Below are 16,840 nucleotides of genomic sequence, written 5' to 3'. Positions count from 1 at the left end.
AGAAGGCTCTCACGTGACTGTGGAAGCACCCAGGACGGGGAATGCCCATTTGTGCAATCAAGCACTACTCTGGCTTCCCTCTCCCCAGCCCCCACCAGTGAGTTGATGAATCAGTGGATTTCCCCTGAGCCCTGCAGAACTTCCTCCCAAACGGTGGGGCTTTACATAGGTTGTGTTTACTCCCTCAGAAAAAGTGACATACAAGTGTTCAAAGCGATTTCTGGGGAGACCAGAGGGAAGTGGTTTGAGAACCACGTGGCCAGCAGGCATGCCAGGGGCGGGCCCAGGCAAAGTACACACACAGAGGCCCTCTAGAGCAGGGCGTGGGGCCGGCCTGCCCATGTAGGTGACTCACACTGCTAAGAGGTGGAGACTTAGCCTGGCTTTCCCTTGGGGTACAGAAATGCTGTGGATCTGGACTCTCCTGCCTCTGGTAAGCTTTGGGAAGCCTGGGATGTGGGACGCTGCACTCTGGGGACCACCGCGCGGGAATCCGGATGCGGCTGACATTGAATGACGGCCATCCCCTTCTGTCCAGATATTCAGAAGGGCAGGGGAGCTGCTTTCTTTCCTGGCTCAGTGCTCAGGGCTGATCCCCAGGCACAGACCCTGCAGCTCGAGCGCTTTGCTGGAAAGAGGGTGGGTGGGGAATGGCAGGAGCTTGCTGCTGGTCTTGAATGGTTTCTGCTTGGCTGGAGAGGGACTCGGGCCGAGAGACATGTCCAGGCAAAGGTCCACTCTGTGCCAGGAGAGGGGTTCCCTTCGAGACTGTGCGGCACGAGTGGAGTTGACACTTGTGACAGTTCGTTCAACTGGGGAAGTGAGTCAACTCTGGGCGGTGATTACGACCCAGGAGTCGGGAGGTACCCTTTCTCAAAATAACTTTCAAAAAGTTACTTTGGACTAATAAGCCTCTGAAGAGTTGTTTACGTTCTTGTGACAACACGGAAACATATAAATCAGTTTTCTTCCCTTCCGGGAATTCAGCTGTGAAACTGTAGGTGGCTGGGCTGATGGGTGTTTTTATGCTGCTGTTTTGTCGGTTTGTTCCCACACTCTCAAGGCAAGGTTGTCTCTGTAACCCTTGAACTCTGGGTCTCGGCCCCTGTCTGCTGCAGGCACAGGAGTAAGCAAGCTTTCTGCCTCTACAGGAGAGTCCCCTGCTCAGCAATGCTAGCTTGATAATGGCCAATCAAAGGGATTCTACCTTGGGAGGTTCATCCAGTTCTGAGTTTAGACAAAGTGTTTTGTTGGGGCCCTGAAATCGGTTTTCACAGCAGCGGAGAACAGAGGAAGACAGGCTCTGCTCAGCCTCTGCTCGCTCGTTTTTCGAGACAGGGTTTCTCCGTGTAGTTTTGGTGCCTGTCCTGGAACTCACTCTGTAGACCAGGCTGGCCTCGAACTCACAGAGATCTGCCTGGCTCTGCCTCCCGAGTGGTGGGATTCAAAGCGTGCGCCACCGCCACTGGACTCTCTGCTCGCTTTTACAAGTGGAAATGAAATTCAGAGAACTTAAGGACTGCAGAGATAATACAGCTAGCTCATGACAGCCCTGGGCTTGGACTTAGCCCTAACTCCAAGGCACAAGCAGTTTGTGTATAAACTGATGATATGACAGCTCCATGGCATGGTTAAGGGGAAGGTTTTTGCTATAGATATGAAAAAGAGAACAGGCAGAGGCATCTGGAACAGTCCAGAGTGTATACAGAAAGAAGTAGACTGAACATGGCCTGCAGACTGGACATGGCCAGGGCTACCGTAGAGAGGGGAGAGCAGCAGGGTTCAGAGAATAGGGAAAACCCAGCGAGAGAGGCAAGAGCAGAGCACAGAGAGAACATAGTGAGAATAGCAGGGCTACAAGGAGAATGAGTAGCTGTTGGGTGGGAAGCCCATGAGCTGGAGGGAGTTTACGGTGGGGAAGAGGTGAGAAGGGCGAGGATACTAACATAGACTTCGAAATGTGTAACACGTACTTGTGATACCAGCGTGTGCTTTAATATGCTGATAGGTGCCATAGGTAGTCATGTGTCCCTTTTGCCAGAGGTAAAAGAAATGACTTTCCAGTGAGTCTTAGGAGGCACATTTAGTCAAGCCATTAGTACAAGCAAGCCAGATAAATTGGGGACATGATGCAGATACCCTGTCCTTGGTAAGGTATACATAAAAATTAAATTCTGTGAAGGTCTTTTTCTAGCCACTTTTCAACAACCTGATTTACTGACTCCTCTCTCTCCCCTAGACTCATATTGTTCTATGCCTGGAAGGGACATAGGAGAACAGAGGTCCACCTGAAAGTTTCCAGTCCTCAGTTTTTCTGAATTCCCAAGTCCAGGGTTGGCGCTGATGGGGACTGTGTATCCTGGGTTAGTAAACTCCAGTCAGTCTACCTTTAAGGGCCCAAGGTCCAAGTGATATACCATCTGCCCCCATCCTCAGTGGCCTTTTTCAGAGATCACACCAGCTACTTTGACAGCAGGTAGGATGGTGCTGATGATTGGGTAGAGTCCCTTCCAGACAGATTCCAGGGTCTGGGCAGGGATCTTCTGTATCCAAACCAAGTCTCCTGTCTGGAACTGGTGGGTGGGTTCAGAGCCTAGAGAGATGGCAGGATTCCCTTCACAGGTCAATGCTGGTCAACGGCTCGCCAAGCTTCCTGTGTTCTAAGTGTGCTATAGATTTTTTTAACTATCAACTTTCTCATTACAAATTTTAAGCTAACTTTTTGTTACAGATTTTACAAGTTTTTTTTTTTAATTTTTGTTTTTGTTTTAACCACACCCAATGAATTTACAAGTCCTGAGATACAGGAAGTATACACAGTAGTCTTACAAACCTTGAGCTAAAGTTGATACTTTAGCAAATCTTTTAGAGTTAGAAGAGAGGGGAGTGTTTAGAGAGTTAAGTAAAACCAAAAAGAGGAGTATGAGGTAAGGAACAAATGATCCCTACTGGGAATAGTTTACTTTTTAGCTGTTTTAAAGCATGGAGTGTCTTTTCCTGTGTTGTTCTGTTTTGTTGTCCTCCCAGACACAAAGACAAGTGTCCCCACCTGACTCAAGACAGAGAATTTGTAGGAAACTTTTAAACAATCATTCTTGGGCCTGGAGAGGGAGGCCATACCCCAACTCCAGAGCTGGATTTTTTTTAAATAAAGCAGAATAGCATGTGACAATATTTAAATATTATCCATACACAGAAGACATTTCAACCTCTGTAAAACTGGATTTAGTGACCAGAGGGAGAGATTAGAGCAGGGAGCAGAGGAGGCTTAGAGATAAGAAATTTGTGAGAATGAGAGCAGAGAAACTTTACAGATAAGATATTTGGGGATCATTTATTTGTGTAGGAATAGAAGTTGTCACACTGTGTGAGAATGTGGAAATCTAGTGGGCCATCTTTGGCCATTGAGTTGTACTGAGGCCAAGCCATTTGCAGTAAGACAGTGAAGCTTAATGAGATCTCTGGGTCCGAGGAAGAAAAGACATTAGAGAAGAAGGTGGTGGGGGTGGGGGTGGGGGGAATATTCTGAATGGGAAGAGTCCATGGCTAGAGACAAGAACAGGCTCCAGGAGCAAACTGAACTGAGAGAGGGAGAGGGGGAGGGAGGGGGAGGGGAAGAGGAAGGGGGGAAGGGGAAGGGGAGAGGGAGAGGGAGGGAGAGGGAGAGGGAGGGAGAGAGAGAGAGAGAGAGAGAGAGAGAGAGAGAGAGAGAGAGAGAGAGCAGGAAAGGAGACATTGTTTAGAAGCACAGTGAACAGAAGGTGGGATGGGAGAGGCTTAGGGAAACTCTACCAGAGGGAAGATTTCAATATCTTAGAGGCCCAGGAGAGCATAGAAAAATGCCTGATATACCTGCAAGTCTCAAGCAGCAGGCTCCAGTGAGCCAATGAGAAGGACAGAGATAGAGTAGGAAGCTCCAGAGAGAGATGAGGAGAGACAAATAGTTAGCCATGGTTAGAGACAGAGTTAGCTCTAGGAGGGAGCTGAGAGACAGAGCTAGCAAGGAGGCAGCCAGGATTAGAGTGAGGGGATGGACAAGAGAGACAGAGTAAGCTCTAGGAGGGAGCTGAGACCATGTCGGGAGGGAGAGCAAGGATGGGAGAGAACACTAAGTGTCCTGGTGACAAGAATTTCAAACCAGGGCATCCCCAAGTGGACCAAGAGACTTGTCAGGGAGAAATGTCCAAAGTCACAAAGGAGAGGCATCCTATGTGATGTGTTCCCAACAGGGAGATAGAAGCTGCCTGACACACCAGCATGACTTTTGTAACATAGTAAGCTCTAGGAGCTGACAGAGAGACAGACAAGGGAGCTCCAAGGAGAGAGCAGGTGGGGGGAAGAAGAGGCATGGTAGGCATCAGGAGCCAGAAGAAACAATGTTCCATACCTTTGGAGAGTCAAGACAGTAGCTTGGTTTGGTTCAGAGAGGCTAGGAACCTTGGAAAGGGGTCTCTGTGTACCACTCCTGGATGTTGGGCAACAGATGTATAAAGTGATGACATGACCAATCCATAGTTATGGTTAAGGGGAAGGGTTTTTTATTGTAGATATGAGAGAAAGAATAGCCAGAGGCATCTGGAACAGTCAAGAACAGAGAGAAAGAAGCAGACTGGACATGGTCAGCAGTCTGGACATGGCCAGAGCTATTTGAAAGAAAAGGATAGAATAGCGGGGGATAGAAAATAGAGAAAATACAGTGAGAGAAGCAGGAGCAGAGATGGGGGAGGGGCACATAGCTAGAATAGCAGGGCTATAAGGAGAAGAGTAGCTGTAGGGAGGAAACCCATGAGCTGGAGGGAGGTTAGGGTAGGGGAGGAGATGAGAGGGGCTAGGATGCTAGCATGGTACTTGTGATACCAGCATGTGCTGGGACAGACTTAGAGGCCTTCTGTCAACAGGAAGGGAAACTGACTCCTTTTGGCTGCCTTTTAATCTAACTGCCAGAAATCCTTCTATAGTCCAGGTTGAGCTCATTTCTGGATATTTGTACTGCCTTTTGGTGTTTTCAGGAATTGCAGGTTCTTTTGGACTACACAGTTTGCTGGTTGCATCTGATATCCAGAGTATACCAAGAGTAGAATGGCCAAGGCTCATATACTTGGCACTTGTGAAGGAGTGAAAAAAAAAAAAATCCCGTTGGTTCTTTAAGAAGTCACATATAGTATTTGGCCTTTAGAAATGTCTTTAGGGAGTTTTAAGATTCTCCTCGGTGTAAATATCCTTGTCATCAGTCCATCAGTGTGGGTGACTTGGAAACACTCTCAGCTCTTCGCAGTATGCCAAAGGCCTAGAGCTAATGCTCAACTTAGGTACAGCTGTGTCTTTATCATAGGATGTGTGTGCCTCAAGGACCCAAGAAACAGCCTTCCTAAAAGCATGCACACAATACATGTATGCTTATGTGAATTTTTACACACACATTAGTACATCAACGTTAAGTAAAATTTATGATTTATGGCCTAGGAAATTAAAGTTTACTAACTAACGTTATAAAGACAGAGGAGTACAATTGTAATAGTAACCCTGTCACCTACACAGCCATTGCTGCATTTCATTGTACCTTCCACCCACCACATAAGACTCGGAAGTTTCCTTATTCAGAACCTGGCCTTATCCAACATCGAGCCCCCATGATTCCAGCATTGTATCATCCTGTGTGTCTCCTAAAATATGCCTCCCCATGTAGTAGGACTTCCTCAGTTGTAGCGTAAGTGAAATAGAGGCAGAGTGAATTGGAACACAAAAGCAAGTTTTGTTAAATACTGGTGATTTCCAGGAAGTAGATTTGGGGATGAGTTTCCTTTGACTCCCTTCCCCAAGTTCTCCTGTCTCCAGGACCATTTGCAGACACAGCAACTGGACCCTCCTTTGCCTCTCTTTCTTTTCTCTGCTTTTCAGAGATTCTTTTGCCTCTCCTAGTTTCTGGGAAATTTTTTGTCCAGTGAGTAAGTCTGAAGTCACCAAACTTTCACAAGTTTTTAGAGGCAATAGAACAGCAGTCTATATTACTTTACTCCGTGTCTACGTGTCTTGAGTCCTGTGTGTGTGTGTGTGTGTGTGTGTGTGTTATGAAGTGGTGCAAGGTCCTTAAAGGTTTCGTCCTGCACTATTTAGGGATGTGACCAATCCCTCACTAGACAGCCACTTTCCTCATAGTTCTTAGAGCAGTTGTTAAAAATGATGGTTGAAGAAAATGGGAGGAGATTTAGAAAAGAATGACACGTTTACAAGCAATCCTACAGAAGAATCGTGAACTGTGGTCTTTGGGGTTTGTATTGAAGGGATGGACAAAGACAGCTGCTTTGTTTATAATTTAATCATTTCCTTTAAAACAACTCTAGAAACATGAAATGTTTTTTCCAATTTTTTGGAAGGACTTTGTTTATCCCACAAGGGACTTAAAAGTTTTATGAATGCAATCACAAGACTAAATATAAATCAAAGCATTAACAAGGGTGGAAAACTAAGTTTTATGGGTTCTGACACTTTAAATTCAAGTTCTCATGCTTGCAAAGCAAGCACTTTCCCAACTAAGTTGTTCTCTCAGCCCAAAACACATGTTTTTAAATCATGGTAAGACTGAAAAGCAAGAATTAAGTTGGAGGCTATCGGCATCCCTCACTAGCTACAGCTCACAAACAGAAAGTCTTCTGCTGCCCGTCCCTCTCCACAATAGACAGAAGTATCGCTGGCAGAGCAGATGGAGACTTTAATGTAGGAAAAGATTTTATTCTGAAGCTGAGATTACAGGAGGGTCAAAGGTGAAAAAGAGCGGATGCACCAGAATTTGATGCTGTCTCTTTGAGAATGAGTGGTTTCAGGGCTGGAGTGTTAGTGTATCATGAGAACTTTCCGAGGGCTGGGGCATGCTCAGTGGGGAGGCCGACCACTACAATCCAATTGCCATTTGGAGAGAATCATAGTTTTTCTGAGATGATTAGAAACTTGAATAAGGAAATCCCCCTGCAAAAGCCCCTTCTAACTTGTGTGTTTTGGATGAATTATCTTGGTTCCAAAAGTCCCCTACCAAGCACATGTTTTACATTATGTACCAGAGACCACTTACTGAAAAGTAACAAAAAGCATGTGATTTAAAACTGCAATAAAACAATGCAATAAAAAGTAACTTGAAACCAAGTTTAGGATAATGAATCCTTCTCTTCTTCTTTTTGAGTAGATAAATACTTAAAAACTGCCCAAACAGAATGAAATTAAACGTAAATACTGGAAAATAAAGTCATTCATTTTTTTTTTAAATCAGCCTTATGGGAACATTTTAAAATTTTACTTCTAGCTTCTGAGTCTTATCCACACATGTACATAATTGTATGTTTAATCAGTGCCGTATATGGGCTGCTCCTTGACACTTTGTATGTATATTAACCTGCTTGTGTTTCTGTGCAATTATCTTATAATTTTTATTTGATATTTTATAGTGAGGGTATTTAGTAAGGGAGCTTGAATTACCATAATTTTGTTTATTAATTTTATAATTTATAAATAATTGTCTCTTGGGTCTAAGAAGTAGCTCAGTGGTAGTGTTTGCCTACCGTGTACCAGGCCCTGAGGTTGATCCCAACAACCTAAAACAAACAAATAAATAAAATCCATAAGAAAAGAAAATAGTGGGTAGAAGTGCTTGCAGCCAAACCTTACAGCCTGATTTGGGTCCCTGGGCTCCACATGGTGTAAAAGAGAACAATTTTGCAGGCTGCTCTCTGACCTCCACTTGTGTAGATACACACACACACACACACACACACACACACACACACACACACACACATGTTTCATGTAAGTACCGTAGCCTCCAGTTTTTTTCTTTAGGGACACACATGGGTGTGTTTGCATAATTCACAAAAACAGAAAGAAAACCCACTTAGTTACCGGCCATTCTTTTCTCACTCAAAATCTTGGCTCTCAAATAGAAGGGGCTTGGAAGCTGGCTCCATCAGGAAAACCACATGCTATGCAAGCATGAAGTTGTTATTATAAGACTGAGCAACCTTTCCTTTCTAAGAAGGAAATGAGCTGGCCATCTTCTCTAATTACTACTCCTTCTTGTACCGCCACACAGCCCAGTCACCATCCTAGTCATGGGAATTTAGAAGCAGCAGTCACAGTTGGTGCAAACAATTGTCCATGGCCCACTCAGTGGAGATGAATTGTTGGGGTGTCTGTGACCACAACAGCCAGCAGAGTAACAGTTCACAGCAGGCAAGAAGGCATACTGTTCAGCTCAACACAACTAAGTAGCTGGTGATGGTTCGCATTTTGGGAATCTGACTCTGAGTAGTTTATTTCAGGCACAGTTAAGGATAGCAAATAATGATAACTTTCCTGGTGATAATTAACTCATCTCCATGTACACACTCCAGCTTAAGATATGACTACATCGAAACTTCCTTGTGAAGTACATGTGACATACTCCATAAAGATGGGTTCTACAGATTGAATGCGTGTGACATCTTTCATAAATATAGGATCTATAGATTGACTAGCTCACAATAAGGGTTTTGGGGAAGATTCGTTGTGGCCTTGGCCATACATAGCAAAGCATGTGAAGCAGTGGAGGCGTGTGTGTGTGTGTGTGTGTGTGTGTGTGTGTGTGTGTGTGTGTGAGATGGTGCTTGTGGCGGTCAAAGACAACTTGTCATCTCTCTGCTTCTTGTCAAAACAATGCAATGAGGAAATAGTCCACACATTGTTCTAGACTATGCTTTGTAATTTAGCACATGTAGTGCTGATGTATAAAATACATATGCATGAATTTATACATTTATTTTTGTTGCTAGTTGGAACCATTTAAATGTTAGATATTTTTTATGACTGTTGGAAAACAGATCTGGGCTAGTGTAGCAGTTCTGATCTCCCAGAGCTTAGACCCAGTTAGTCCCTGGGTCCAGGTACAGCACTCCAGCCTAACAAGTCCACTCCCACTCAAATATCTTGATGCTCTGAGTTGCTGCTAAGGCCTAAGCATTTTTATCAAAATGCACCATGTATGATTCTGGTATTTTTTAGAGTGTTTATTGCTTATGTATTACTTAAAGATTTTTATGTCTATTAGGGTTTCTGAGAACAATTTTTCTTCCTTTCCCTCCTTCCTTCCTTCCTTTCTTGAGTGTTGAGAATTGAACCCAGGAACTTGCACATATTAGGCAGGTTCTCCGCCACTGAGCTATACACACCCTTTGTCTCTGAGAACTGCTTTTCTAACTTTAAGAAATTAAACTTAATCTTTAAAACTTAAAGTATTAAACTTAAAATAGACTCCCGATGGGATTTCCTGGGTTCTTTCCGTTTCTCTTATTTACTGCTTGGTCAGTTACGGACCTAACTGAGTCCTGCTACTGCACTCTTTCTCTCCTGAGATTTCCAGAGACTGGCTTGAAGAAAGAGCGATGACATGTCTGGGATGGGGTTCCTTTCTACTCTTCTATATTCTGAAATAAATAAAAACACATGGAACTTTCACTTATCTCTTTCATGTAGATGTTTAAATCTTTATTTCATTTTCTGAATAATGTAGTAATATAAAATGGCAATACTACTTACTGGTTTACACAATTAGAGATGCATTAAGTTCCTGGTAGATATGAGAATTATGTATTGATGCACTGCTAAAACAATGATTGTCTTTTTTAGAATTTCTGTTCAATCAAATATTAATAAGTTCTAGGAGGTCTAGTAAGCAAGCTCGCAGAACTAGTCAGCAGATCTTCATCTGTTGCTTCGCTGTTTTCTTCAGCAATGTAGGGCAGTGAGATTTCAAAGCAGCCTCGTATGGCCAAGAAGTCCAGAAAGAAGAAGCCTGGTTTGCATCTGCCCCTGGGTGATTTCTACTTCTAAATTTCATGGAAATTCTCTTATCCATTGAGCTCCCTGATCATTCGAGATGAGAAACCCTTCAGCTATAAGAGGTTCCCAGGTTTATATGTGTCTCTGATGTTCGTCAACTCAGGAGTGTGAGAGAAGAGAGAGGCTATAGTTTTGCATTTGTATTAGTGTGCTAGGGCTATTATAACCACGTCCCACATGCAGGGTAGCTTGAACTATTTTTCACCATTTTCCTCTCAAGACATCAAAGATGAAAGTGACAGGGTCATCTGCTTCTGAGGGCAATGAAGAGTCTGTTCGGGCCTCTGTTTTCACTTACAAATGGCCTTGTCTCTGTGTCTTCATGTCGTCTTCCTCTATCTGTGAGCACCCACATTTCCTCATGAAAGAGCTGTCTTAGTCACTGTAAAGAAACGCCACAACAAAGGCAGCTCTTATAAAAGAAAGCATTTCATTGAGTGTAGTCGGACTTTCTTTGTACCACTTGCTCCTGAATCATGACACAGAGACTTCTTGAGTATGAAAGCTTGGCCTTAGCTTAGGATTATTCTCAACTAGCTCTTAAAACTTAAACTAAACTGTTTATATTAATCTACATTCTGCCATGTGGGTCATTACCTCTCCTCCCTACCTTACATCTGATTTCTTCCACATCTGGCTGGCAAACCTCCCACGCAGGGTTCTTCCCAGCATTCCTATCTCTGCCCAGAAGTCCCACCTATCCTCTCCTTCCTAGCTATTGGCTGTTCAGCTCTTTATTAAACAAATCAGAAGGTGCCTTTGGAAGGCAAGGAAGGACAGAAACACATCTTCACACAGTGTGATCAATCATCCCGCAATAATTAGGGCTGGCCCACAGTTTCAGAGGTGTAGTCCGTAATCAACATGGTGGAGAGCATGGTAGCACACAGGCAGACATGGTGCTGGAGGAGTAGCTGAGAGTCCTACATCTTGATCCACAGGCAGTAGGAAGACAGAGCCTGGACCTGGTGTGGACTTTTGAAACCTCCAAGACCACCCCCAGTGACACAATTCCTTCAACAAGGCCACACCTCCAAATCCTTCTCAAACTGTGCCACTGCCTTGTGACTAAGCACACAAATATATGAGCTTATGGGGGGGTCATTCTTATTCAAACCACCACACCAGCCAAATTGGATTAAGACTCACCCTACTGAACTCAATCAAACCATCTCTGAAATAGTCCTATCTCAAAATGTGACCATGTTTTAAAGAGCTGTAGGAGTTAGGACATTACCACAAGAATTTGGAGTGGGTGAACAGCTACATCAGTCTTGGGTCAACAGGAAGCATGAGGTTGGGCTAGCCACTGTAACATTTTAAAACATGGCTCTGTCTACCAGGGAAGGGACTTGGTCAAATCACCTTGCAGGTCCTTTCTGCTCTGGTAAATCCAGGGAGGGAGAAAAGAAATAAAATTGTAAATCCATTGAGATACCAAACTTGGTTCACTATCAGAGAGCTTAGGAATTACCTGGAATCTTTGTTAGTGTAGACAACTTTAACGTATTTTCTTATTTTCTGTTTCTGCCATTCACCCAAATGAACCCCAGCTACCACTTCCTGTAACCTTTTCACTAAATTCTGAAAGACAAATTTCATAGTATATAAAGGGACACTATTTACCCATGTTTTCACCCATCTATTTGAACTTTGGAGTTAAAATGCCCACTTTCAAATTGAGTTATCTGTCTTTCAGATAATTCCATCAACGGGCATTTAAATGACTTTAGAAGCATTCTTTTATGTTATTACATTTACATATTAGGGCTACAAGAGTAATTACATAATAATATGGATTTCTCAAAGTATGGTGCAAATGTAAAACAGTATTACAGACAATTTAAAAGCAAACTTCCTAAATTGTATGTGTTAAAAAAAGTCTTTTCTGGTACATTCCCCAGAGTAGTCTCTATGGATAACTAGGAACATTACATTTATCACATTTTTAGATATTCTTTCTTTCCCAAAACAAAACAAAACAAAACAACTAATTCACAGAAGACAGTCAGCCCACACCTCTCCAGGTATAAATGCAATTTTTAAGAAATATATTTACTTATTCCCATTTCTAGAGAAGCACTGAATATTAATTTCTAAGTCACTTTGTCTTGCCGTCTCATTGCTGTCCCAGTGACTCTGGGTGCCTTCTCCACAGGGATCTGTCAGGACATGGTTAAGGAGGCATACTTTTATAGTAAGTATCCTTTAAGAAGGATACCCAGAGACTCACTGGAAACACAGCTCACCATGAACTACAGTTCAAGTTTGTGGTGGTTTCTGTGACAGAGCTCTCAGTGAAGTCAACAGTTCTTTTCAGTATACGTTGAAATAGCCTCTTTTCTTTTTTGTCTGGTCTGTTTAAATAAGACAGACTTTTCCTCATGATGAAGCAAAGCTGGTGGATAGGGATAACATAGCAGGTCCCCAAGGACCAGGGGAAATGAAAGAGCCCTGAACACACTAAGTTGAGGAGATAGGGTCAACTCAAGAAAGGTTGTATTGGGGATGCTTGATTCGGGAAACCAATAGGACTGCCATCAAAACCCAAAGACAAAATCTAAATTTTTGGGACGGATCAAATGCTGCTCACTCAAGCACAAACTTTTTCCGTCTCTGATGTCTTAAGTGGTTCTTGTCGCACATTCTCTACTGTTATCATCCAGGTTTCTAATCTTATCAGAGAACACAAACCAGAAACCACTGCAGAGCCTGAGAATCCATGCAGTCTTGCTACCACCAAAGCTTCTCGTTAGCTGTGATGTAATGAACTCACACTTTCAGCAACCAACATTATTCAGTTTTTGATGTGTGTTAAATGAGCATTTCGTGTTGACATTTTTGTTTTTGTTTGTTTGTTTGTTTTTTGTTTTTCCGCTTTCTCCCCTCTCTTTGGGCATGTAAGGGTCAGGCTAGCCTCGAACTTGTGATCCCTTTGCCTCAACTTCCCCAGGAGCTGGGATTATGTGTCTGAGCTATGGCTGGCTCAGACACATCCTTTTATTCCTCTTCCCCCTCCTTTCCCAACTCCTCAACTTCTAGCCTCTCACCAAGGGAGCATTTTCCTGTAGTCACTGTGCACTGCGGTCTCACTGATGAAGACACCCTGTGGCTTTGGCTAGAAGTAAATCACTTTTCATTTTACTGATTACCTACCGTGGAGCTGCGGCGTCACTGTGTCTTTACAAACTGTGTTCAGTCTGACGGCGACATCAGTATCAGTACTGAACAGTGTGGCTGAGCCAGGCATCTGGCAACTCGTTCTTGCCAGTTAGAAAGCTGACGTTTTCATCACCTAACACCTTTTTTCCCCCTTCCACTTTAAAAAAAAAAAAGTCTTTTCCTGTTTGTTTTAAACCTGAGAACAGAAAAAAAAAAAGTTTTTTTTTTCCTCTCTGTCTTTTTAAAATCTGCCTCAGCCCTCAAGATCAGTTGTCACACTTATCCTCGGGCACCAGTCACTCGGGTGTCTCTCTGCTTGTCATCGACCTGTTACTTCCTGAGTACTGTTACTCCTTTCCTGGGAAGAAGGTGTGCTGAGCCTGTACTAGTGGGTGACATGGGATGGGCACTGGGCCTTACGGGTGCACTCATTCCTGTACCGCGTCTTCGGTTTTGATTGATAACTTGAGTCCTTCTGAAAAGCAGTTCCTCACGATGCTGCCAGACAAGAAAATGTCCACTGTTCTTGGTTTCTCATGACCTGGTCACAGGGACAGGTGCTCACCATCCTTTCTTCTGGGGATCCCAAGGCGACAAATATGAAGATTCAGGCGTCCGCATTCCGGATGGACACCTCTGTCAGACGCTGCATCACTGCCATGGCTGTTCACACAAATGCTGCCCCACCTGGAGGAAAGACCGGCAGACTGAGGTGGACTGGCAAGCTTCACCTTCCCTGCAAGCCCCAGCCTTGGCTTTAGTGGTCCTCCTACAGCACCCCCCTCCAGCCCTCCCCCGCGGCCCCCAAGCTTGAGGCTGACTTCAGAGTCTGAGAGAAATCCTTTCAAAATCCTCCCAACAGAAGATTCCTCATTAAAACTAACTTGTTGCCTTTTGTTCAGAACTGTCTGAAAACCATTGTTAGTGTTCCTAAATGAAGCAAAAGTAATTAAGGAAATCCTCACAAATGTGCATCGGAGCCCAGCCCAGATTTGGAACAGAAGTGGCTGACCTGGAGTCCTTTGTTAACCATTCCTAAATTTGGACTTTGGGGAAAAGCATTTCTCAGGCGCTGTGCTCAGCTTCAACTATGGCGAGTCTTCATGAGTACTGTAACTGAAGAGGCAGTATATGTTAATGAATGTTGTAATGAGCTAGGCAAGTGTCATGGGGGAATGCAAATAAGGGTGGGTGCTCTCACATCACATGGCCACAGGGGATTCAGAAAAGGAGAGAGAAAGACAGAATTTCTGATTTGCAGGAAATATTAAAATCTATAGGTAATGAAACATTCCAGTAGATACTCTTTTTAAAATATATTTTTTTAATTGTGCGTATGTGAGTAGACATGTGGACATGAGTGTAGAGGTGCCCATGGAGACCAGAAGAGAGCAACAGATCTCCCTGTAATGAGGTTAGAAGGGGCTGTGAGCTGCCTGACTTAGAAGCTGGAAATCAAACTCTGGTCCTTTGTGAGACCAGTGTATGTATCTTACTGCTGATCCATCTCTAGCACGAAGGAGATCCATTATTAAAATCGGCCTTGAAGCTGAGCAGGTGCCATGATGCCTTTCTAAATTGACGTTCCAGGCTTGAATGTGAATGCAGCATTAGAGACATAGGCTCTTGCTGTGGCTGTGAGTACCAAAGGGATTCTTCCCTAGGTCAGGAGCCCTAGAAAGCCGGTCCTGAATGAACGTGCTGTCCCTTATACATCACCAGGTCTCTTCAGAGAACATTTTTAATAAAAAAGGAAAAAGTTACAGACCTGATGATATATAAGGGATGACCACGTTCGTTTGGGACTGGCTAGAAATCTCATCCAACGACTGAGGGAACCGGATGCAAAGATCCATGGCCAGGTCCTAGGTGAAGCTCCAGGAGTCCAATTGGCAAGAAAGAGGAGGGATTGTATGAGCAAGAATTGTTGAGATCAAGATTGGAAAATGCACAGGGACAAATAGCCAAATGAATGGAAACACATGAACTATGAACCAATAGCTGAGGAGCCCCCAACTGGATCAGGTCCTCTGGATAAGTGAGACAGTTAATTACCTTGAACTGTTTGGGAGGCATCCAGGCAGTGGGATGGGACCTGTCCTCAGTACATGAGGTGGCTGTTTGGAACCTGGGGCTTATGCAGGGACACTTTGCTCAGCCTGGGAGGAGGGTACTGGACCTGCCTGGACTGAATCTACCAGGTTGAGTTGAATCCCCAAGGGAGTCTTTGCCCTGGAGGAGATGGGAATGGGGGTGGGATGGGGAGAAGGGAGGGCGGGAGGGGGGAGGACAGGGGAATCCGTGGCTGATATGTAAAATTAAATTAAATTATAAAATAAAAAATTCTCTTCCATATGATGTATTTTGATTATATTTCCCCTCACCTAGGTCTTCCCCATCTCTCTACATATCGCCACTCTATGATCTCTCTCTCTCCCTCAAAAAAGAACCCAAAAAAACAAAAACAAAAACAAAAAAATCACACAAACAAAAAAAACTACCTCCCACCTCCCACAGAAACACAAAAATGAAAATCAAAACAAGAAAAAAAAAACAACAAAAGAAAAAATGCCCAGATTAAACAAAGGACCACACACAAAAAAAAGAAAGAAAAGGAGAGAGAGAGAGAGAGAGAGAGAGAGAGAGAGAGAGAGAGAGAGAGAGAGAGAGAAAGCATGGAGTTCATTTTGTGCTATCTTATAAAACCGATTTTCCCATTGCCAGTGGTATCAACTGCAAACAGCTTGATTAAAGGTGGGAGCCAGTGTCCACTCTCAGTGCCAGAACCCCATCTGTCTTGAACCTGTGCAGGTGTTGTGCATACTGCCATAGTCTATGTGAGTTTATACATATATCACTCCTGTTGTGCCTGGAAGACACGGTTTCCTTGAAGTTATCTACCTCCTCTAGCTCATACAATCTTTCTTCCTCCTCTTCCACATAAATCCTTGAGCCTTGAGGGACAGGGTTAGATAAAGATGTCCCATTTAGGACGAAGTGCTCCAAAATCTCTCACTCTCTGAACATCGTCCAGTTGTGGATCTCTGTCTTGATTCCCATCTACTGCAAGAAGAAGCTTCTCTGATGAGGGCAGAGTGAGGCACTGACCAATGAGTATAGCAATATCTCATTAAAAGTCATTTTATTGCTATTTACCTTTATTATAATAATACTAGCAGATTTTCCCCTAGCTGAGACCACTTTTTCTTGTTTCTTTTTCTTTTCTTTCTTTCTTTCCTTCCTTCCTCCCTTTCTTCCTTCCTTTTTTTCTTACTTATTTATTATACATACCAACCACAGTTTCTGCTCCCTCCTCTCCTCCCGTTCCCTCCCCCACCTCCTTTCTACCCACCCCAACCACTCCTCTGAAAGGGTAAGGCCTCCCAGGGGAGTCAACAAAGCATGACATATCAAGTTGAGGCAGGACCAAGCTCCTCCCCCTGTATCAAGGCTGAGCGAGGCATCTCGCCATAAGGAATAGGTTCCAAAAAGCCAGCTCATGCATCAGGGACAGATCCTGGTCCCACTGCTAGGGGTCCCACAAACAGATCAAACTACACAACTGTCATTCACATGCAGAGGGGTGGTCTAGAGTCCATGAGCTCCCACAAGCTCCGGTCAGCTGTGTCTGTGGGATCTTGATCCCCATCCTCCCTTGCTTATATAATCCCTCCTCCCTCTCTTCAACTGCATTCCCAGAGCTCGGCCCATTGCCGGGCCATGGATCTCTGCATCTGCTTCCATCAGTCACTGGACGAAGGTTCTACGATGACAATTAGGGTAGTCACCAGTTTGACCATAGGAGAAGGCCAGTGCA

At 43.9% G+C, this 16,840-nt stretch overlaps 1 protein-coding gene across 1 annotated transcript in view; it reads left to right on the top strand.

Annotated features, from left to right (window-relative positions):
- The first annotated feature begins 232 nt into the window (after nucleotides 1-232).
- Nucleotides 233-16,840, top strand: part of Fas (Fas cell surface death receptor) — a 38,625-nt gene continuing 22,017 nt past the window's right edge. Inside the window, exon 1 of the mRNA XM_059258872.1 lies at nucleotides 233-433. Coding sequence (XP_059114855.1) covers nucleotides 404-433 — 30 coding nt within the window. The 5' untranslated portion in view covers nucleotides 233-403. The remainder of the gene's footprint in view (nucleotides 434-16,840) is intronic.

This window comes from Peromyscus eremicus, chromosome 1 (assembly GCF_949786415.1).
Source record: "Peromyscus eremicus chromosome 1, PerEre_H2_v1, whole genome shotgun sequence".
NCBI lineage: Eukaryota > Metazoa > Chordata > Mammalia > Rodentia > Cricetidae > Peromyscus > Peromyscus eremicus.
The sequence above is the reverse complement of the archived record's forward strand: the minus strand, read 5'-3'. Positions and strand labels throughout refer to the sequence as shown.